This window comes from Pipistrellus hanaki, assembly GCF_964339955.1.
Source record: "Pipistrellus hanaki genome assembly, chromosome: 18".
Taxonomy (NCBI): Eukaryota; Metazoa; Chordata; class Mammalia; order Chiroptera; family Vespertilionidae; genus Pipistrellus; species Pipistrellus hanaki.
The window spans coordinates 26,611,927-26,637,686 of NC_140520.1; the positions used below are offsets into that span (position 1 = coordinate 26,611,927).

Below are 25,760 nucleotides of genomic sequence, written 5' to 3' on the forward strand. Positions count from 1 at the left end.
ACATTCCTGGGTTGCAGACTTGATCCCTAGTGGAAGAAGGGGTGGAAGGGGGGGAGCAGCCGCTCAATGATTCTCATCATTGATGCTTCTATGTCTCCCTTCAAACTTTCTCTCTGAAATCAATAAAAATATAAAATTTCTAAAAAGTAATAGCAAATGTTCACTTGCTGTCACAAATCAGAAAAATACTTGCTTCTATTCAGTCAACTTGCCTCCATTACACCTACTTTATCGTTCAAAAGAAAGGAAAATATACTGAAGTTTTTGTTATTGTAATCTAACAGCTATGGAAGTATAGCCCAAAATGTGCCTCAATTTATTAGCTATTAAACTACCTATCAATCTAGCACCCTAAAAAAAAAAAAAAAAAAAAAAAAAAAAAGATTTGATCCCAAAGTAAAAATAGTCATCCAATAAACATTTAGGCCACATTTCTGTGCCACTAAAGAAGTGATAAAAAATAATGAAAAATGCACAATCTGCCTATATTCCAGGCCAATACAGCAGCCAAAGCCCCCCTAATTATCCAACACAGGAGTGGGGAACATCCGGCTCACAGAGTCATTTGGTCTGGCCCTGCTGAGGCATTAGGGGTGAGGTAATTAACGGTCTGACCAAATATAGCAGGCTAATTTTTAAGCTCATAATTTTGTATAGCCTTCGAATGATCCGAATGACCTTTGGCAGAAAAAAAGGTTCACCCTGATCTAAAAGGTGTACAGAAAATTACTTTTAAATTTTAGAGTATTTTTTTTATTCATTTGAGAGAGAAACATCAATTGATAAACTGCATCTTGTATGCCACCTACTGGATATCGAGCCCACAACTGTGATATGACTGGGAATCCAACCAGCATGGGACTACGCTCAACCAACTGAACCACACAAGCCAGAGCAGAAAAATTACTCTTGTTGGTCCTCAATAATTATAAAGCAATAATACTTAGGGGAAAAACTGTTGCTCATTAATAATCATGAAATACTATAAGACATGACTAATCTCCAACTACTAAAATGACATTTCTTTTGTCCTTTTTGTTTATTCCATTCTTCCATTGCTCATTAGCATTTCCATTAGAGTGTGAAACCGTAAAGAGATACTAGAAATTTGAAAGGTTTTGAAATTATTTGTGCTTATTCTCTCATAATTAAATTTAATGTTTGTTTTCCATCCTGTCAAATTAATTTCTAGCATCAAAGATTTAATAAGTTATACATAAAATGTAAACTTTTAGTACAAAACAAAAATTTTTGGTGAATTGATTCAAAGTACATTAACAACAAGGAAAGAAACTTTTCTTGAACAAATTTCTTCAGTGCTGCAACTCTCCATAATCCCATTTATCAGGGCATTTTTAATATTCCACTCTAAAAAAAGACAAGTAATGATGTAGCACAATATATTGACAAATCTATAAATCAGCTCACTTAATGAGGCAGACTATTGCTTAAAGTGTCAAAAATAGTTTAGAATATAATGTATTTTTCTTGTCTTTTATAATTATAATAAAAAAAAAACACCTTAAATGACCTTTAAAAAATAAGTCCTAGCAAAATAAAAAACACACAAGATAATCTGAGTATCTACCTCCCACATACACAGCAGGGTTCCCCTCTACTTCCCAGGGGCTATATTGAAAATAGCTGATGTTGCTAATTATCCATCCTATTATTATTAAAAATTTATCATTTTTCATTTTATTCAAGACAAATTCTTACCTCCAATGATTCTACCCTGTAGCAAGCAAACCTAACACCCATTCCCTTCCCCTTGCCTGTTTCTACTACTGAAGCTAGAAAAATTAAATATTCACTGTCAGTCTGCCTTACAGCTAATAGTGGAAAAAGGAAAAATAAGATGGAAAAAGAAAAACTAAGAACAATTCAACAGCCGAAACCGGTTTGGCTCAGTGGTAGAGCGTCGGTCTGCGACTGAAGGGTCCCGGGTTCCATTCCGGTCAGGGGCATGTACGTTGCTTGGGGGTGTGCAAGAGGCAGCTAGTCGATGTTTCTCTCACATCGACGTTTCTAGCTCTCTATCTCTCTCCCTTCCTCTATGTAAAAAATCAATAAAAATATATTAAAAAAAAAAAAAAAAAGAACAATTCAACAGGCCCCAGCCAAGTGGCCAGGTGGCTCAGTTGGTTGGAGCCTTGCCCTGTACACCAAAAAGGTTGCAGGGTTATTTATTTATTTATTTTTATTTTATTGATTTTTTACATAGAGGAAGGGAGAAGGGTAGAGAGCTAGAAACGTCGATGAGAGAGAAACATCGACCAGCTGCCTCCTGCACACCCCCTACCGGGGATGTGCCCGCAACCAATGTACATGAATGACCTTGAGCGGAATCGAACCTCGGACCTTTCATCCGCAGATCAACGCTCTATCCACTGAGCTAAACTGGTTTCGGCTGGTTGCAGGTTTGATTCCTAGTCTGGGCACATACAGGAGGCAACTAATAGATGTTTCTCTCTCATTCTCTCATACAGATATTTCTCTCTCTCTCTCTCTCTCTCTCACACACACACACACACACACATACACATACACACACACACACACACACACACAGCCAAAACAATCTAATAGAATGAAGAAATATTTTTAAAAAATGGTTTCAAGAGAAAGTGAGAGATGCAGAGGCAAAGAAGAGCCAACAAATAAATAGCAGGCATCCCCAAGAAGAAAGACAAAATAGTGGAACAAAAGAAACATTATAAACTATTACTTGAAAAAAACTTTTTAGAAATAAAAGTGAACTTTTTTAGTAAAGAGAACTATTTAACTAGAAAATTTGCTTAGAAAAATCACTTAGGTACATGGTAGGGCAAAAGTTGGTTTACAGTTGTGAGTATAAGACAGAGTTTAGTCTTATAATATTATTTATTAATTGTATTATTTTCCATATGAACAACTGTAAACCTACTTTTGCCCCACCCTGTATAGTCTGGTAAAGTTATTGGTCATTAAAGGAAAAACATTCTTTGGGCATCTAGGCAAAATTACCAAGTCTTTAATAGAAGGGAAAGAAAATCAGACTGAAATCAGAAGACAACAGAACAACATACTTAAGGTACTCAAGAAAAAAAGATGACTGTAGGATTTTATATCAAATTAAGTTTATCTTTAAAAATAAAAGTTATAAAGACAAACTGGTATTAAACATGCAAGTACTCATGGAATAATGTTCCCATGAGCCCTTCTACTAAAGAATGAGCTCCAAATTACCAAGAAATGACTAGAGAAACTTTGACATAAAGAATTATGGTAAACATTTAAAATGTTACCTGTAGGACTAATAACAAATGATGAGTATAAAGGTGACAGACTAGTATACAATTCGTTGTATGTTCTAGCTATGTAGACATCATGCAACTCTCAAAAATAGGGAGTTGGGGAAAGAGATGGAAAAGAGTATATGGAAAGTAGAAGCTTCAAAGTGCCATATATGTATTTACTGTGAGATTAAAAGGATATTAACTTTATATTAGACTAGACTAGAGGCCTATGCCTGTAATTCGTGCAAGAGTAGGCCTTCTTTCCCAACTGCCAGCACCAGCTTCCCTCTGGCACCCAGGCCTCCCTCTGGCTGCCGCTGCCGGCAGGCACCGAGGACCTGGGGCTAGAAGCCGGTGCCCGAAATTCTTGTATAAGAGGGTGTCCCCTCAGCCCAGCCTGCACTCTCCAATCCGGGACCCCTCAGAGGATGTCTGCCGGTTTAGGCCTGGTCATGGGGACATCCCTCTCACAAAAGTTGTATCATTTAAGGGGAAGAAAGGTTCTATGTGCGAGGTTCTGTGCAGACATTACCTATCAATCAGTACACAACCCTGTTTTATCCCAGTTTTATTTTATAAAGGAGCAAGAGCATATATGTAAAAAAAAAGTATCAAAACTGTGATTTGCGTAGAGATCTGTCACCAGATTAATTTCCATTCACCCTGCTTTATAATAATTCTCTTGTTTGTGTGCATATAAACTTTAAAAAATATATATTTTATTGATTTCTTATAGATAGGAAGGGAGAGAGTTAGAAACATCGATGAGAGAGAAACATCAATCAGCTGCCTCTTGCACACCCACTATTGGGGATGTGCCCAAAACCACGGTACATACCGTTGACTGGAATTGAACCTGGGACCCCTCAGTCTGCAGGCTGATGCTCTATCCACTGAGCCAAACCAGTTAGGGCTGTACATATAAACTTTTGTCCTATCTAACCAAAGCACATCTGTACATGTATAATTATACCTTTAAAAACTCATTTATTAGGCCTAAAAAAGAAAAAGTGATGACTAATTATTTGGAAGATCCAATTTACTGTTGTTAAAATGAAGCTCAAAAGATATGAATTAAACATCATAGACTATATCTAGATGAGACAGTAAAGTTTTAATAATTAAGAACAAGGACTTTTGGTGTAATACTGAGTTGTAAACCTGATTCTGCCACTTACTATTTCTTGGGCAGAATTCTTAATTTCTTTTAGCATAATCTAACCTGATCTATAAAATATAAACAACGCCTACTTTATAGTGTTGCTACTATAAGGATTAAATTTGATGATGTACATAAAGCAGTTGCCACTATCTCTAGATTGTGGTAAGTGCTCAATAAATGATAGCTACTGTTATTACTACTAATAGAATTCATTGAACATGATCAATGAATTGTATTAGTAGTCATAAATAAGTACCATTGGTTATTTATAGGCAAATACATTAAATTTTCTAGAAAAACACTTGTCTGAATTTTTTAATATATATACTTCTTTATTGATTTCAGAGAGGAAGAGAGAGAAACATCAATGATGAAAATCATTCATCGGCTGCCTCAGCACATCCCCTACTGGCCATAGAGCCTACAACCCAGGCATGTGCCCTTGGGTGGAATCGAACCTGGGACCTTCAGTCCGCAGGCCAATGCTCTATCCACTGAGCCAAACCAGTTAGGGCTGTCTAAAATTTTTAGGTTATTAATATCTTTAAAATATAAAAGTCACATTTGAAGCATTAGGCAAGAGTACTTTGAACATGGTGACTTTTACTTTTTCCTTCAAAACCTTGCTTATTTTAAAAATTAAGAAAATATCTAAACTGAAAGTGTCACTTGAGTACCTGAATCTAATCTAAAGAGTTCTAATTACTCAAGTATTAAGTGAGATAGCGCCAACCTAATTCTATTGAGTGAAGCCCAGATAATAATATAAAAGCCACATATTTAAGGGGATGTTTAAATGAAGGGAGACTTTGGTGAACTTGCTGCCCTAACCCCAAAAAACAGTGAAAAACAATTTGGACTAGCAGAAGAAAGGATAAGTGACTGTGAAGATAGATCAATAGAAATTATGCAATTTGAGGTACAAGAAGAAAAAATAAAAATGAAGAGCTTCAGAGAACTGTAGGACGTCATCAATAATACCAACATACAGATACTGGAAGTTTCAGGAAGAGGACAAACAAAGAGGCAGAAAAAATATTTGATGAAATAATGGTTACAAAAGCCTCAAATTTGATGAAAATTATTAATTTATATAATGAATTCCCCCCACCCCCAATTTTTAAAATATGTTTTAAAAAATGATTTTATAGAGAGAGTAAGGAAGTGGGATAGACAGAAACACTGATGAGAGAGAAACATCCATTGGCTATTTCCTGCATATCCTCACTGGGGATCAAGCCTGCAACCTGGGCATATGCCCTGACGGGGAACTGAACCAGCAACATCTTGGTGCATGGGTTGATGCTTAACCACTGAGATACACCAGTCAGGCCACAATGAATTCTTAATTGAAGCTCAATTAACTCCAAATAGAATAAAATCAAAGAGATCTATATCTAGATGGATCATAATCAATTCAGAAAAGTCAAAGACAGACAATGTTCAAAGTAGCAAGAGAAAAATAACTTCTCACATACAAGAGATTCTAAGTAAAATTAACAACTGACTTTAATCAGAAAACCATGGATGTCAACCCAGCCAATGTGTCTCAGTGGTTGAGGCACATGCCTGGGTTGTGGGTTTGATCTCCAGTAGGGAGTATACAGGAGGCAGCCGATCAATGATTCTCTTTCATTATTGATGTTTCTCTCTCTCTCTCCTTTCCTCTCTCTGAAATCAATAAAAATATATATTTTTTAAAAACATGGACACCAGAAGACCAGTGGGATGACATCTTCAAAGTGTTAAAGGAAAAAGGCTGTTAGCCAACAGTTCTATATCCAGCTAAACTTTTCTTTAAAAAATGAAGGAGATTCAAGACATTTCCAGAAAAAAAACATACTAAGAGATTTCATCACCAACAGACTTGCCATACAAGAAATACTAAAGGGAATCCTTCAGGCTGAAATGAAAGGACACTATATGTAACTCGAATTTATAGGGAGAATAAAGAACATGGGGAAAGGTAAATAACTACATAAGTAAATATAAAAAAGAGTATACATGTATTTTTTATAATTATTGTTTTACAAGAGAACTACATAAAGCAATAATTTATTGGTGGGCATATAATGTATAAAGAACTAATATGTGTATGGGGGGGCAATGTTAAAATATGTACACAGATAATAATTTAAAAAAAAAAAAAAAAAAAAAAGAACTAATATGTCTGACAGTAATCCCACAAAAGAGTGGGATGGCAATGGAGGTATATTGGATGAAAATTTTTAACATTACTGATTTTAAGTTGGTATTCAACCAAACTAGATTGTTTTAAGATGCTAACTGCAATCCCTAGGGTAACTATTAAGAATATAAATAAAAAACTATAAAGAAACATGGCAATTAAAATGGTACTGTAGAAAATACCTATTTATTATAAAAGGCAGTAATGGAGGAGGAGTTAAAGAATAAAAAAAAGACAAATAGAAAATGGCAAAATGGAAGATGCAAATCCTACCCTATCCATATTATATTACATAAAAGTGTATTAAATATTCCAGTCAAGGCTTGTCTCAGTTTTGGTTCTTATAAGGATATTTCTTGGATCACATGATCTTACATATCTAGAGGAAATAATGAACAACATAAACTGATGAACAAAAACAGACCCAGAGAAAGAGAAGCAGCAATCAGACTTTCAAACCTCAGAGGGAAAGTAGGGGAGGGTGGGGGTAAAGGGCAGAGATCAACCAAAGGACTTGTGTGCATGCATATGGGCCTAGCCAGTGGCCAAGGACAACAGGGGGGTGGGGGCATATGTGGGGAAGGGTTTGGGATGGGAATGGGGGGATGAGGACAATTATGAATTTGAAATTAAAAATTTAATTTAAAAAATAAAAATATTCCAGTCAAATGACAAATCTTATTAAAATTGATTTTTTAAAAACCATGATCCAACCACATGCTGTTTACAAGTAACACAATTAGATTCAAAGAAACAAACAGATTAAAAGAATAAATAGATATATCATGCAAACAGTAGCCAAAGGAGAATTGAATGGCCATACTAATATCAGACAAAATAAACACAGAACCTCTTGCTAAAGTCATAATGATAAAAGCAACCCATAAGGAAGATTTAACAATTATAAATATATATAGCTAACAATACGGCCCCAGAAATACATAAAGCAAAAACTAATAGAACTGAAGGTAGAAATAGATGAGTTAACAACAACTAGAGACTTCAATATCTCACTTTCCATAATGGATAGAACTAAACAGAAGATCAACAGGGAAATAGAAGACTTGAATCCTATCTGATAGAGAATATGCTAATTGACTGTCACACCCTCACAAATATGGCAGCGCCCACAGCCACAAGATGGCAATGCCTAGTCTTCTCAGTCCCCTCAGACCCCCCAGTCACCCAGGACTGGCTATAGGCGCAGGCAAGCCTCGGATGGCAGCTGCCCAGCTGCCCAGGGCCGCCTGAGGCTCAGGTAACCAGGGGCCTGTGCTGCTGGCAGCGGCAGCAATAGAAGTGTGATGGGGGTATCGCCTTCCCAATTGCCCGTCGCCTCCTGCCTCTGAGGGCTCCCTGAATGTGAGAGGGGACAGGCCAGGCTGAGGGACACCCCTCCAGTGCATAAATTTCATGCCATGGGCCTCTAGAAGCATTATAAACAAGAGCTAACATTTCTACAGGATACTCCACCAACAGAATACACATTCTTCTGAAGCATACATGAAACATGTGCCAGGAAAGACTACTCTGCCATGAAACAAGCCTCTAAATTCAAAAGAAATGAAAATATTCCAATTATATTTATATTTATTATCCAACCACAATGGAATAAAATTAGAAATCAATAACAAATGTGGGAGCCACAAATCTGTAGAAATTAAACATCCCAAAGTAACTAATGAGTCAAAAAGAAATCACAAGGGAAATTAGAAAAATATTTTGAGATGAATAAAAACAAAAAATACAACATATCAAAACTATGGGCAACGAATGTTAAAACAAAAATTTGTACATGAATGTTCTTAATAATTCTAATCACAATAGCCAAAAAGTAGAAACCATCCTACTGTCTATCAAGTGTTTAATGGATAAACCAATGGAGTATTATTCAGCCATTAAAAAGGTATATGCTGATACATGCTACAATATTGATTAACCTTGAAAATATGCTAAATGAGAATATGCTAATAAACCAGACAATCTATAGGTTCAATGCACTCCCCATTAAAATACCAACGACATATTTCACTGACCTAGAAAGAACTCTCCAAAAGTTCATTTGGAACAATAAAAGACCCCGAATAGCCACAGCAATTCTGAGAAAGAAGAGTAAAGTAGGAGGGATATCAATACCAGACTTCAAACTATACTACAAAGCCACTGTTCTCAAAACAGCCTGGTACTGGCACAAGAACAGACAAATAGATCAGTGGAATAGAATTGAGAACCCAGATGTCAACCCAAATCACTATGCTCAATTAATATTTGACAAAGGAGGCACGAATATACAATGGAGTCAAGACAGTCTCTTCAATAAATGGTGTTGGGAAAATTGGACAGACACATGCAAAAGAATGAAACTAGATCACCAACTTACACCATTCACAAGGATAAACTCAAAATGGATACAGGACTTAAACATCAGACGGGAAACCATAAAAATACTAGAAGCATCCACAGGTAGCAAAATCTCAGACGTATGCCAAAATAACTTCTTCACTGATACTGCCCCTAGGGCAATGGAAGCTAAAGAGAAAATAAACAAATGGGACTACTTCAAAATAAAAAGCTTTTTTACAGCAAAAGAAACCATCAATAAAACAACAAGAAAGCCCACGGTGTGGGAGATCATATTTGCAAATATTACCACTGATAAAGGTTTAATCTCCAACATTTACAGACAGCTTATACAACTAAATAAAAGGAAGATGAATGATCCAGTTAAAAAATGGGCAATGGACCTAAACAGAATATTTTCAAAAGAAGACAGAAGGAAGGCCAAAAGGCACATGAAAACATGCTCAAAGTCACTAATTATCCGAGAGGTGCAAATCAAAACAACAATGCGGTACCATCTCACACCTGTCAGAATGGCCAACATCAACAAATCAACAAACAACAAGTGTTGGCGAGGTTGCGGAGAAAAAGGAACCCTCGTGCACTGCTGGTGGGAATGCAGACTGGTGCAACCACTGTGGAGAACAGTGTGGAGTTTCCTCAAAAAACTGAAAATGGAACTCCCATTTGACCCAGTAATCCCACTTCTAGGAATATATCCCAAGAAACTAGAAACACCAATCAGAAAGGATATATGCACCCCTATGTTCATAGCAGCACAATCTACAATAGCCAGAATTTGGAAACAGCCTAGGTGCCCGTCAGCAGATGATTGGATCCAAAAACTATGGTACATCTACACAATGGAATACTATGCTGCCATAAAGAAGAAGGAATTCTCATCATTTGCAGCAACCTGGATGGAATTGGAGAGCATCATGCTGAGTGAAATAAGCCAATCAACGAAAGAGAAACACCACATGACCTCACACATCGGTGGATGATAAAGATCTTTATAAACTGATGAACCAAGAGACAGATATAGAGAAAGTAAAGCAACAGGCAGACTGTCAAATTACAGTGGGGAGGGGAGGGATATCAGGGGGAGATAATAGATCAACCGAAGGACTTGTATAAATGCATATAAGTACAACTACTGGACATAAAACTATGGGGAGGGAGGGGATGTGTGGGAGGGAGGGAGGGGGGCAATAAAAAAAAAATCAAGAAAATATGTAAAAAATAAATAAATAAATAAATAAATAAATAAATAAATAAAATAAAAGGTCCCAGGTCAAGGGCATGTACCTTGGTTGCAGGCAAATCCCCAGTAGGGGGTGTGCAAGAGGCAACTGATCAATGATTATCTCTCATCGATGTTTTTAACTCTCTGTCCCTCTCTCTTCCTCTCTGTAAGAAATTAATAAAATATATATTTAAAAAAAAAAAAAAATAGCCAAAAAGTAGAAACCATCCTACTGTCTATCAAGTGTTTAATGGATAAACCAATGGAGTATTATTCAGCCATTAAAAAGGTATATGCTGATACATGCTACAATATTGATTAACCTTGAAAATATGCTAAATGAGAATATGCTAATAAACCAGACATAAAAGCTTACATCCTATCTAATAAAAGTGTAATATGCAAATTAACCACAAAGATGGCAATGCCCATTGCCACAGATGGTGGTGCCTAGTCCTCTCAGCCCTGCCAGAGTCCCCAGTCCCAGGACCGGGTGGCCACTGAGAGCCAGCAGTGTGAGCGACCTGGCAGAATGCTTGCTTTGTTCCACCCTAGGCGTGGAGGGCCTCTGGGCAGCAGGCACGGAGCGGCTATGGGGCGGGCGGTGGAAATGCTTGCATCATCAACTCAACAATGAGGCAAGCATTCCTCAACCAGCTACAGATGGGCCTCTGGCCTGGCCAGGCCAGGCGAAGAACTCTTGCCTGATTGCCCTGGCAATGAGGCAAGCATTTCATGCCTGGCCGTGGATGAGCCTCTGGGTGGAGGAGAGCCTCTGGACAGCGGGCGCGGAGCAGCCAGGCCCCCGCAGAGAGCCATGGACACAAGGATTCGTGTGCAGGGCTACTAGTATTATATGATTCCATTTATATGAAATTCTCAGAACAGGAAGGTTCCATTTGGAATGCTAAAAAAGTTCTGGAACTAGCTATAGTGTACTTTATTTTTTATTTATTTATTTAAAAAACAGATTTTGATTTTTTACAGAGAGAAAGGGAGAAGGATATAGAATTAGAAACATCAATGAGAGAGAAACATCGATCAGTTGCCTCCTACACATTCCCAACTGGGTATGTGCCCTTGACTGGAATTGAACCTGGGACCCTTCAGTCCGTAGGCCGATGCTCTATCCACTGAGCCAAACCAGTTAGGGTTAGATACAGTACACTTTAAAACAATTTAAATGGTAAATGTTAAGTATATTTTTTGTTTTGTTTTGTTAATTTTCACCCGAGGTTATTTTTTTTCCATTGATTTTTTTGGGGGGGAGAAAGGAGAGAGAGGGAAAGCCCTGAGCAGGGACCAGGCTGGGGAGAAGTACATGCCCTTGACTGAATCAACGCGGGACTCTGGTCTGTAGGCCGACACTCCATCCACTGAGACAAACCAGCTAGGGGTGTTAGTGTATTTTATCACAATTTTAAAAAGTGAAAAGTACAATTGTGGGGAAAGAAAATAAGGTTAAAAAACAGACACTCAGATCTGAGAGAGAGCCATAATTTCAGCAAAATATAAAAACTCCCAATACATAATTATGTTCCATACTTGTATGTGAGGCCAAGAAGCCTCAAGTGTGGGTTCATCCTCCTCTGGATCAAAATCTGGATTATCACTTGGAGGAAGAGTACGGAAGATATTAGCACTGATCTGTAAAAAAAAAAAAAAATTTTAGATTTATGTTCTTTGTTGTATAATTAAATTCAATAATGCAAAATTAAATACTCTTAAGATAACTTTATTTTTTTAAAAAGTTATGTTGTGGCTATAAGGTTAGTTCAAAAACCTAGAAACCACTTCAAAATATGAAGGCAGGCATGTTTTTCTCTTTTCTCTATCCCATAACTCCGAACTTCTTCAGATGCCAACCTTGTGAAGATTACAGATTACCTCTGGATTCCTCTACCTTAAATTACAAATTGTTCTTTCCAAGTTTTGTGTTTAAAAAAGTTGGGCAGGGGAGGGAAGTTGGGGGGAATGCATAAAGTTTTTAACTCTACCTATCCTTAACTTGATTTTCTTCACCTTTCCCCAACTCCCCCATATTCTAACCCAGCCATTTACTTATCCTATAACACAAAGAGTTTGATAAAATATTTCCATATATATCACAGTAAAAAAGAGGGAGGTGATAAGATTGTCTTCACTACTATTATAGACATAGTTTATAATACCTCATGATGATTTAATTTACTATATTTCATCTACTCTCAGTCCTTTTAAAAAAATTAATCTCTGAAATCAGAATGTAATTTGAGTTATTATTTCACATCAATAAAATACCATACTATTTATAATTTCATCTTTCACATTGTCTGTCTCAGTACCGAAGTAAACTATATATCCTTTTTCTCTAGCAAAGGATAGATTGTGGTTCCAACTCATAATTTTTTGAAGAATGATGAACAGACTAACAGACCAAATGGTTAGTCAATATTTAAGGATATAGTATTGAGGGGTTGTTCATTTGAGATAAACTACTTGGGGAATAAAGAATAAAACAAGGAGTATTTGGTGTTAGGTATAAGCAAATTTCCAACCATCTTATGAAGTGGCATCTATGGTAAGCCAAAAAAACCTGCTAATAGTCAATTAAAATAATGATAGACTTAGAAAAAGACACACACACAAACACACCCTACACACACACTTTTTTACATGGGGAAAAAATTAATCCCAAAATTTATTAGTCTATAACAATTATAGAATAATTTGACTCAAATATTTGAGTACTTTCAATAATATCTAAGTCAGTCAACAACTTCATAGAGATAAAATATCTTTCCCAGGACTCTCAAAATTCCTGAATAAAAACCATTTGAAATCAGAGAAATATTGGTGGGAATATTGCTTTTCTCCCTGAACATTTTTTAAACAACAAACACAAAATAAAAAAACAAAATAAGAGGTCTATCAATATTTACTATTTATGTTTCTAAACTATCACTTTTTACTGTCTTTGGAAGTTTAGAAAGCCAATTTCATTTTAATTAATGTTCTCTTTTATAGTTAATCTTTTTAAAAAAATGTAAGGCTTTTATTCGTTTAAAAAAACCCACAAATCCACCAAAATGTCCTAAGTCCTTTTAATTGGTCATAGTAAAATGTGATAAAGAAAACCAATTAGTATATCAGGATAAGATTTAACTTTCCTACACATTTTGCTCTTTCCCCAGAACATATATTATGAAAGGGGAAGGAAATAAAGGCAGCTTTAAGTTATACTTGCTATATAACTCTGGAGATATTTAAGCTTAAATTATGTACTCAGTGACTCTCTAATTATTCCAACTGATTTTTCTGTATTTTGTTAGTATGCATACAAAAATCACAAATTCTAAACAAATGTCTATTGTCTGATGGAGAATAAGGTTGAATTATCAATAAATAGTACCCTAAGCAATCTTGCTTTAACAAAGTTGGCAGTATTTTTCACACCAGATATTTCAAACATTTATATTTTTTAACTTCTTATCCTGAGTTTTGATTAAAATTCAAGTGTTATAGAATCTACAAATATTTTATTAAAAAATGTCCTAAGTAAGAATTTTTTAGGCCTGACTCCTTTATCTACCATTGAAATGTAGAGAGCCCCATAGTTTTCCATTGGACTTTTCTTACCCCTTTAGACTTTCTCTCTCAGTGACTATTAAACCCCATAATATTAAATATCTAACAATCTGTATAATCTTGAGCCTACATCTTTCTCCTAAGCTCTACATCTGCATACCCAGTATGGTATCCACCAGCCATTGTGGCTATTGAATTGCCCAACTATTATAAGCAATATCAGCATTATTGAAATGAATGGATAATCTTTCAAATGGACTATCTATTGAGTAAATCAATTACTGTACACTTAAATAAGACTTATTAATTCATATTTACACCTCAGATCTTACTTGAACTTATATAAATCTGAGGAACATAAGTCTAGAAGCTTACCATTTTTACTATATCAGAATACGCTGATTCAACAATTACACCACGATTAGTTGAAACATACTCAACCAGTTCATTCAGTGTTGCTCTTTTAATTTCTTTGCTCTTCAAGTCTGAAACAGAGTCCATGAAATCAAACAGTACACAACACTGTTGCAACTTCTGACAGAAGAGTTCTTGTTGTTCATTTGAAGTAGCATCTATAAATAAAAATACAGAAAAACTTAGAAATAACCTACTCAGAAGTTACCTTTATATGCTTATTCATTTCATAGAAACTATTCACATACATAAAACTTTTTTCAAAAATCTAGTGAGAAATTTACCCATCTAATCTCAACATTCATGCCAGAAAATGGGATTTATACTGGATTCTTCCTTCATGCTCACTACACACAATCAAGCATTAAATGCTATTGATTCTATATCTACTATATATCTGGAACCTATCCTTTTCTTTTGAAATTATCCTGTTTTCTTTGATTACAAGATCTGCCATTATTAACTGGTATGCCTAATATGAAAAGTTGGAAACATATTTGATGCTTACACTCCAGATATGAAGTGGTAGATTTAAATGGATTAAATGAGATAATGATCTTGAAGGTGAGTGCATCATATATTTCAAAGTAGAATAATACAAATGGAAGAGCATTTTTCTCTTATACCACGCTTTAGCTACATCACATGCTAGATAACATGTTAGAAGACACAAAATGATTTTCAGTAAGGACTGACAAATAGGGCAATTGGGAGGGCAGTTGGGGGCAATCAAGCCTGCAGGGGAGGGCAGTTAGGGGCGACCAAGCTGGCAGGGAAGGGCAGTTAGGGGCAATTGAGGGGAGCAGTTAAGCATTGATTAGGCTGGCAAGGGAGTGATTAAGGGGTGATCATCCTGGCAGGCAGAAGTGATTAGGGCAATCAGGCAGGCACACAGGCTAGTGGTTGGGAGCCAGCAGTCCTGTATTGTGAGAGGGATGTCAGACTGCCCCTTTAGGCCTGTCCCCATTTAGGGCCTAAAGGGCAGTCTGAAAGCCCTCGAGGAGTCTCAGATTGGAGAGGGTGCAGGCTGGGCTGAGGGACACACACACACATACACACACACACACACACCCATGCATGAATTTCGTGCACCAGGCCTCTAGCAGGATAATAAAAGACTAATATGCTAAGATTTGGTCATACCGTCAGCAGTTCAACCAATCAAAGCATAATATGCTAATGATATGCTAAGGCTGATCAACCGCTTGCTCTGATGTACACTGACCACCAGGGGGCAGGCAGTCAACTGGTTGACCAGTTGCTATAACATGCACTGACCACCATAAGGAAGATGCTTTGACCAGTAGGTGAGTCTGCTGCTTGGGTCCAGCCAATCAGGATTGAGTGAGACAGGCAGGACACATCCTGGAACCCTCCTGCAGTCCCTCCCCAGTCCTGATCGTGCACCAATGGGGTCTCTCAGCCTGCCCTGCAACCTCTTACAATCTGGAACTCCTCGGGGGATGTTGGAGAGCCGGTTTCAGCCTGATCCTGCAGGCCAGGCTGAGGGACCCCACTGGTACACGAATTTGCGCACTGGGCCTCTGGTGTTACATAATGACTTGAAACACCAATTTACATTAATTTTTTCAATAACATCACAGCTAAAGATTTACTAAAAGTGCTCTTATAAAAATTCTAAAGGCCTGATGCACGAAAATTCGTGCAAGAGTAGGCCTTCCTTCCCCCGGCTGCTGGCACCAGCTTCCTTCTAGCACTCAGGACCCAGTCTTAGCTCAGGACGCCGCTGGCAGGCACCTAGGACCCGGTTGCTTCCCTCTGGGTGCCATCATTAGGCACCCAGGATCCAGGCTTTGCTCCAGCTCTGGCTTCATCCAGAAGAACGTTTGGTCTAATTAGCATATTACCTTTTTATTATTATAGATAACCAAACCCCCAATATAAAAAGCTCAGCATAAAAATTATGAAAGATACAAGGAAACTACAAAATCAAGGAATGATCTAAAAAAGAAAATGTGCCTTGCTTTGCAAAATAGTTTAAGTCTGACTAGAATATGAGTATTTTTACATACATCTTAATTGTCTTCCACTTCATTATGACTGAACTTTGATCCCACTAAAAAATTCTTACCACTGTACAAATCCCTGAGTGGTCTTAGGTAAAGCAAAGGAAGAATCAAGACAACTCTATGGAAATAAGGCATTTCATCTTTGGAGAATTATTAACACAACTTCTAAACTCACAAAAGCCCTGCTAGGTGATCCAAATCTCTAAATTATTGTGTGTATGTGTTGTTTTTTTTTTTTCAATTCCAAACTTGAAGATATAGCTGCTTACAGGGAACTCATACAATTTAACAAAATACTGCTCTAAAGAACTGTATTACAAAGTGTGGGTTGCAACCCACTGGTTGGTAGTAAGATCGTTTTACTGGGTCACAAGCAGAAATTAAAAAAAAATATATATATATATCAGCATGTTGCACGTAAGAGTATTATTTCACAAAACTGTATATGAGTACTGAGTTGTAAAATTAAAGGTTTCTTACTATAGTTTGAAGTAAGAAAAAAAATTGAAAGTGCTATATAATATGTAAAGTACTATACTAGTAAGATACCACATTACATAGCATGCTGCCCAAAATCATAAACCAAATCTGCAATGCACCTGAGATTCAAATCACCTAGAATGCAATAAAAAGTATGACTATACTTACTGTCTTTGAAATATCAATTGTTCCTTTAGTAGCTATATTTTAAATATTTGCCCACTTAAGAAATTCACAATGCATGACTTTAAAATGTCAAATTTACCTCCTCCCCTTTACTCAAAATAAAAGTAAACAAAAATATATAAACCCACAATAACAAAGAGAATAGAAGAATGGGCCCTTCTTGAAGCCAACAGACTTCAACAAATTCCTGGAAAACTCAAAATACATGGTGTGGTAAGTGACAAAACCAAAACAGAGAAAGTCACATCTTAGAATAAACAGGGGATTGCAGACAAGGTTCCTATAGAACTCCAAATTAGAAAAGCCTGGTGAAATAGAGGTTGGGATTAAAACAAACTGAAAATAGGGGAATTATATAAATCTATATGCTAAACACTCTGCTACTTCACTCCAAAAGACAGTCATGCACTCATACTCTAGGCAAATACTAGTAAAAGAAAGAAAAAGTAAGGTTTTTGAAGAAAATGTATAGTTCCAGAGAGTCATACATTCTAGCTTTTACCTAATTCCCTGCCCAATTATTCTAAGAAAAGCAGCTAATATACCCCATCCAACTTCTAAAGAAACTTTTTGTTCACTCATACATATTAGTAGAAAATAAAGATTGCCAGACACTCAAAGAAAGCCTATATAAGAAGTCTATATAAGAAAGAAAACCAAATAAACAGGGGGGAAAGACCCAAATTGAAGGGATAATTTAACATATCACTGTGAAATTTAAGATTTAAAAGAATTACTCACAAAAGAACCAGAGATAAGATTATCCATCAGATTTATCAACAAGAATGATTCCAGAAGACAGTGTGGCTATGCCATTAAAATTCTAATGCCATCTCCAACATTTACAGGGAACTCATACAATTTAACAAAAGGAAGATAAACAACCCAATCAAAAAATGGGCAATAGACCTAAATAGATACTTTTGGAAAGAGGACATAAGAAAGGCAAGATACATATGAAAACATGTTCAAAGTCACTAATCATCTGAGAGATGCAAATCAAAACGACAATGTGATACCATCTCACATCTGTCAGAATGGCTGTCAACAAATCAACAAATGAAAAGTGCTGGCGAGGATGCAGAGAAAAAGGAACCCTTGTGCACTGCTGATGGGAATGCAGACTGGTGTAGCCACTGCGGAGAACAGTATGTAGTTCACACAAAAAACTATAAATGGAACTCCCATTTGACCCAGTGATCTGACATCTAGGAATATATCCCAAGAAACTAGAAACACCAATCAGAAAGGACATATGCACCCCTATGTTCATAGTAGCACAATTCACCATAGCTAAGATTTACAAACAACCTAAGTGCCCACCAGCAGATGAGTGGATTAAAAAACTGTGGTACATCTATATAATGGAATACTATGCTGCAGTAAAAAAGAAGGAATTCTTACCATTTGCAACATCATGGATGGAACTGGAGCATTATGCTAAGCAAAATAAGCCAGTCGGAGAAAGGTAAATATCACATGATCTCTGTCATTTGTGGAATATAATGAACAACATAAACCGATGAACAAAAACAGATCTAGAGATAGAGAAGCACTGAACAGATCATCAAACCTCAGAGGAGAGGTGGGGGAGGGTGAGGGTAAGGGGGAGAGATCAATCAAAGGACATATATGCATGCATATGAGCCTAACCAATGGACACAGACCCGGGAGGGGGGGAAGGGGAGAGCATTAAGTGGGTGGTTGGGGGGAGAATGGGAGGATAAGGACACATATGTAATACCTTAATCAATAAAGAAAATAAAAATTTAAAAAATTCTAATGTCAACAGAGAACACTGTAAATAGCCAATAATAACTATCAATAAAGCATAAGTAGAAATAAACTTCTTGAAAAATTTGGCAACCTCACAACCTTGCTTAGGAATTTATCTGAGGACCTGATACAACAATAGGAGAAAAGACAAAGGAATAAGGGAAGCCACCCAGGAAAGCAATAAAGACCTAGAGAGCACCTGGGCCATTTAGAGCAGGAGGAAAAAGGCCACATGCGAGTGGTCTCTACACGAAGATGAACAGTGTATCTTATATACAGAGATCTGGAGGGGAACAAATTGAGAGTATATTAAAGGTACAATAAAAGAGACCCAATTAGAAACTCTAGAAAATCCTTAAAAATCTATGTAGGGAAATGTAACAATACATGGCTCTGAAGTCTATAGAGTCACACAACATAAATCTTGTTAACTGACTTTTCAACTTTTAGAATTAACATAACTTACATAAAACTTAATTATAGCTATAGAAAATGTTACAAAACTTAAAAATGTAACATAAACATGACTAAAGTTAAGGGTGAAAGGAGAGGAGGTGAAACTTTAATTCACTTCCAATTAATCCCCCCTTTCATATACTATAACTGCTGATACTTAAAGTTCCCTGAATCGTCTGTTTGCACATGTACTGGTTGGAATGCACTCTCCCATCATTATTCTTCATTCTCTTTGGAAGCAAATAAATCCAATGCCCATCAAACACTAACTAATATGAAAAAGGAATTGAAGTCTATCAGAACCATTAAACACAACCATATGCCTTATCATGAGATAGAGAATCACGCAGGATTTTTTAGCCTAATACTATTAAATATTCATAAGACTTCCCTTATTCTCAATGCTTAAGTGTCCACAAATTATTCGACACTCCTCTCTTCTAAAGGTGAAGTTTATTTCTATTTATGTGCATGTGAGCTGGACATAGTGACTTGCTCCTAGAGAACAGTCAGTGTTTCAGAGGTAATGCTACATGGCTTTCAGGTCTTGGTCATAAAAGTGAGGCTACAGGACTTACAAGGCTAATTCCTTCTGAAAAGATCCAGTCATAAAAGTTCTCCAGGTACACAGAATAAACTATTTGAGGAAAATAAAATCTATGTAGCTGAGTGTACAACCTGGATGACTACACTGATTCATTTGTTATTAGCAAACTTTGAAAGAAATTTCTAAAGTAAATTAAAATCTTTAGGAAAACACTGTATGGATGTATAACATTGTGCTCTTTGGTGTTAGTTTATGAAGCCTATTAAGGAATACTGTACCATTAAATCAAGAAATCTTTAAGTTTGCCAACAAGCATGATGTTCATGATAAATTTTAAAAGTTTGAGTCTATTCCTCTGACTTACACACTCAGACACAAGGTTTCTTTTTATCATACACAAAACAAATACAAAATCAACCAAGCTCATAACAGTTGTAAATGCCAATTTATTAATTTAGGATGAGAAATTATTCCCATGTACTATATCAGAATATTCTAATTATGTGTTCTGAAAGCAGATCTACAGGAAAAGCCAAATCATAATCACAATATTTAGTATATTAATTTTCTGTTGCTTAGTAACAAATTATCCCAAATTTAGTGGCTTAAAACAATAATTATTATCCATCATAGTTTCTTTGGTCAGAGATTCAGACAGGACACAGCAGGGAAAACCTATCTCTGCTCCATAATGTCTAAGGCCTCAGCTAGATACTGTGTTTCCCCGAAAATAAGGCTTCCTCCGAAAAAAAGACCTACTTACAGGTTTCCTTCTGAGTGAAATATAAGGCATCCCCCGAAAATAAGGCCCCCCCCCAGGCTAAACATGAGAGATTTGGTCCACTGATTCTGAAAGAAATGGAGTCACAAGAAATTCACCAGGAAATTCAGGAATTGGATTGTTATGATGTTCCAGAAGATGATGACATGATTGTCATTAAATAAATGAGTAAATTCTTGATACTCATTTTGTCACAGTTTGTCTGGTTTGTGTTGACAACTACTGTACTACCGTACCGTATACAGGTAATAAATTTCCTTTATTTTCATTTAACAATAAATGTGTACTGTATTCTTCATGGAAAAATAAGACATCCCCTGAAAATAAGACCTAACGCATCTTTGGGAGCGAAAATTAATATAAGACACTCTTATTTTCGGGGAAACGGGGTAGCTAGGGGCTGGAATCCTGTGAATGCTAAATCACGCATGTCTGCCAGTTGATTCTGGCTTCTGGACTAGATGGCAATCAATCAACAGGGTATTTTATTGGAAATTAAAGAATTGTTCTTAAAATTTATTTGGAAAAATGAGTCAAGAATAGTCAAGATGATTTTTAAGAAAATAAAGAAGGGAAGAGTCACCTCATCACAGAGTAATTAAAACTACATGACATTGTGCAGGCACAGACAAAAAGACCACTGGAAGAAATAATAAGGCCCCTAAAGGCATGCCAGTGTACATATATAGAAGGTTAACATATAATAAAGTTGGTAAGTTGTTGTTTTTAACATCAGTAGGGAATTTTAAAAATTCAGTAAGTGATGTTAGGTCCACTGGCTATTCATATAAAAAAATTAGATCCACAAATCAATAAATGTGACATATCACATAAACAAATTGAGAGATAAAAATCACAGTCATATCGATTGATGCAGAAAAAGCATTTGACAAAATCCAACACTCTTTCTTAATAAAAACTACCAGCAAGGTGGTAATAGAAGGGATCATACCTCAACATAATAAAAGCCATATATGATAAACCCACAGCCAACATCATACTCAATGGGCAAAAACTAAAACCATTTCCCCTAAGAACAGGAACAAGACAGGGTTGCCCACTCTCACCGCTCCTGTTTGACATATTATTGGAAGTAATAGCCATTGCAATTAGACAAGAAGAAGAAATAAAAGGCATTCAAATTGGAAAAGAAAAAATAAAGCTGTCCCTATTTGCAGATAACATGATATTGTACATAAAAAAAACCAAAAAGACTCGATCAAAAACTATTAGACTTAACAAATGAATTTGGCAATGTAGCAGAATACAAAATTAATGCCAAGAAATCTATGGCATTTCTATACACCAATAGCGAACTTCAAGAAAGAGAGACTAAAAAAATCAATCCCATTCATTATCACATTAAAAAAAAAAATATATATATATATATATATATATATATATATATATATATATATATATTTTATATATATATAGAAGTAAACCTAATTAAGGAGGTAAAAGACCTATACGTGGAAAACTACAGGACACTGAAAAAAGAGACAGAAGATGACATAAACAGATGGAAGAACATACCGTGTTCATAGATTGGTAGAATCAACATCATTAAAATGTCCATACTACCCAAAGCAATCTATAGATTCAATGCACTCCCCATTGAAATACCAACGGCATATTTCACAGACCTAGAAATAACTCTCCAAAAATTCTTCTGGAATAAAAAAAGATCCCAAATAGCCACAGCAATCCTGAGAAAGAAGAACAAAGTAGGTGGAATCTCAATAACAGATTTCAAGCTGTATTACAAAGCTACTGTTCTCAAAACAGCCTGGTCCTGGCACAAGAAAAGACACATAGATCAATGAAACAGAATAGAGAATCCGGGTATCGACCCAAACCACTATTCTCAATTAGTATTTGGCAAAGGAGGCACGAATATACAATGGAGTCAAGACAGTCTCTTCAATAATTGGTGTTGGGAAAATTGGACAGATACATGCAAAAAAATGAAACTAGACCATCAACTTACACCTATATAAAAATGAACTCAAAGTGAATAAAGGACTTAAAAATAACACTGGAAACCATAAAAATACTAGAGGAATCCACAGGCAGAGAAATCCACAGGCTGCGGCCAGAGAGAGAGCAGGAGGCTTGGGGTTCCCCGGTAATGGAGGAAGCCAACCTTTCTGCCTGCCCTGGCCAGCCCAGGCCTCCACTCAAAGCTACAAAGTTTCAATTATATAAGATAAATAAATCCCAATAAAAATGGCAGTAGCAAAGGACTTGAGTTGCACACCCCCCCAACCCCTCCCCTGTGATGGAGGAAGCCAAGTTTCCGCAACCCTGGCCTGCCTTGGCCTCCACTTAAGACTACAAAGTTTCAATTATAGAAGATAGATAAATCCCAGATACCAGGGCCTCTGCTTGGGCCGATGGGGGATGTGGTTGGCCTGCAAACCACCACAGGCCCCTCGCCCAGACTGCCCCAAGGGAACCCCCACCCTGATCCAGCCGGCCCCCACCCATGCACCAGGTCTCTATCCTATCTAATCCAATCTAATAAAAGAATAATATTCAAGTTGACTGTCACTCCAACATAATATGGCTGCTCCCATGTGGACACAAGATGGCCAGCAGGGGAGGGCAGTTGGGAGGGACCAGGCCTGTAAGGCAGGGCAGTTGGGGGTGATCAAGCCTGCAGGGGAGGGCAGTTAGGGGTTATCAGGCCTGCAGGAGAGGGTAGTTAGGGGCAAACAGGCTGGCAGGGGAGCAGTTAGGCATCAATCAGGCTGGTAGGGGAGTGGTTAGGGGTGATCAGGCTGGCAGGCAGAAGCGGACAGGGGCAATCAGGAAGGCAGGCAGGAGAGCAGTTGGAAGCCAGTAGTCCTGGATTGTGAGAGGGATCCCAGATGGGAGAGGTTGCAGGCTGGGCTGAGGGACACACACCCCAGTGCACGAATTTTGTGCACCGGGCCTCTAGTGAGAGAAGAATCATTGATTGGTTATCTCCTATAATCCCCCTACTGAGGATCTAGCCCACACCCAGGCATGTGCCCTAACTGGGAATCAAACTGTGACCTCCTGGTTCATAGATTGATGCTCAACCTCTTAGCCACATAGGCTAGGCAATATACTAATTTATAATACAAAATTTGAAGTTTTCAAAGAACATGTAAATGAAAACCCAAAAAACACCACATAAAATGAGAAAGAGGTAATAATATTCTATTAATACTGCTATGTAGGCTTAATTTTAAGAGTTCACTGATTTTAAAAAATTCAGTAAAAATAATTTGGAATTTTCCCTTTGTAATGTAGTTTTGCTAGTACTGTCTCAAATGCATTTTACCAGAAAATCTAGTCTATATTATTTATCTCAAGACTTCAAATACCAAACAGAAGAACACTGAAATTTTAATATAGTTATTATCATAAAGCCTTTCTCTTCTTGCCCATTTTTCATAAAAATCAATGTAATAAACTAAACTTAGGAATAAACAAATTATTTCAATTTGTCCATTAATACCCTTTTTTATATCTAATAAAAAATAGTTTGAAGCACCAGATATCTTAATATTATAACTTAATCAGAAATAAGTTTTAGAGGTATAATTTTGCTTAAAGGAAAAAGATACAATATTCCCAACTACTGCTGCTCACATATTTGAAATCTGAGGTAGAATCTCATATAGGATTCATGCTACAAATTACAGAACAAGCCCCGTATCATAGCAACCCAGCAATACCACTACAGTGACACGCTGAGGATGCAATCCCAGATTCTAATTTAAGAAACTGGCACAGAATATAGGACATGTAGCTTTTTCTGGCAATATCCCTAGAACATTAATAACTAAGTCTAAAATCAGTTTATTATTTGAAACTTTAAGGATCAAGCTATTATAAAGTAACAATGGAAACATTTATTAACAAATGATTCACAGCATTGTAACTAAAAATGACTTAGTTAAAGATCTATGATTTCATTACAATTAAAAATTTTAGGAAATTCAAATACAATACACCCTACATGTCTAATATATAAATATATATTGTTTTAAGAAAACTCCCAGAATGCTATCTAAAACTTAGAAGAGCATAAATACTTCCACACTTTACTATTCACATGTAAATATACCCACAACTATTGCATCATAGGATTAAAACATATTGTTTAAGTTTTATTTCAAAAGAATTAACTGTGTTATCTTTTGTATTTAAAAACCATTTCTGATAAGAGAGAAAAGTATAACAAAGAATGAAGATTAGCTAAACGGGGCATGTTTTATTAGAAAGCAGAATACTAAAAAACAAAGTCTCCTGGTAAAATAAATGGAACATTTGTGTCATCTGCTTAATTCAATTTGAATATAAAACCTGCTATTCATCAAATAAAACAGGTTTTTAGGACCATCTTTGTTTCTCATTTGGGACTTTTGGTGAACAAGAAGTATTAGAGAGATCTTTACAGACAGAATGGAGGGCTAAAGCTGTTTTCAGTTTTGATGGCTGTGGCAAGATTCCATCTTACAGCTACTCCCACCTGTACCTCCTAAGAAACACCTGTTACTATGTTAAGGGAAAAGAGTACCTACTTCAATAAGGTTTTTCAAGTCTCTAAAGCAGGGCCAGAGGTCTATAAACACCCCATTTCCCTCCAGTAATAGACCATGGATAGGATTCAAGGTGGTGGTGGTAGTGGTTGGGAATCCAAGAACCCTGAAATTATATACAAAATAATATATATGGTATTTTCTGAGATGATGCATTTCTTTAAACGGCTTTTTAAAGAGACCATGTATAACCTCCCCAAAATAAAACACCAGTACTCCTAGAAATTGTTTCCTTTCCTTTTAATGTAAGGAATATTTATCGCCAAGATTTAAAATTACTTGATTCAGTATCTCCAGAAATAAAAATTTTAATCAAAAGTAATTTAAACTGATTTTTTTTCTTACAGAAATATGCTATTTATAATATTATGTTAAAGTAAAAACAGTAAGTTTACAAAATAGCATTTATATGATTCCACTGAGGAAAAATACAGGAAGATGATCAAAATTTTAAAGAGATTTTCTCTGACGGGGGATTTTTATTTTCTATCTTTGTAAGATGCTTTTTTGACTTGTTTTTAACAGTGAGCCTTTACATTTTTTACAAGAATAATAAAGTCATTATAAAAGAACTAAGATAGTTAAGAATATGACATTTCTCATTGCAGTCTTTAAATGAGTTTATTTTAGAAAACCATGAAAACTGAGACTCACTCATGACTCAGAGCAAGTATTGTATCCTAAAATAGTAATTCCTATTCCACAGAAGTTACTTTACTAGACCTTAAAAAA

General features: G+C 36.3%; 1 protein-coding gene across 1 annotated transcript in view; it reads right to left on the reverse strand.

Annotated features, from left to right (window-relative positions):
• The window catches only part of PPP2R5A (protein phosphatase 2 regulatory subunit B'alpha), a 63,810-nt gene that overhangs the window by 24,890 nt on the left and 13,160 nt on the right, over nt 1-25,760 (reverse strand). The window contains exons 2-3 of the mRNA XM_084865554.1: nt 14,157-14,353; nt 11,760-11,861 (exon numbers count right to left, since the gene is read on the reverse strand). Coding sequence (XP_084721680.1) covers nt 11,760-11,861; nt 14,157-14,353 — 299 coding nt within the window. The remainder of the gene's footprint in view (nt 1-11,759; nt 11,862-14,156; nt 14,354-25,760) is intronic.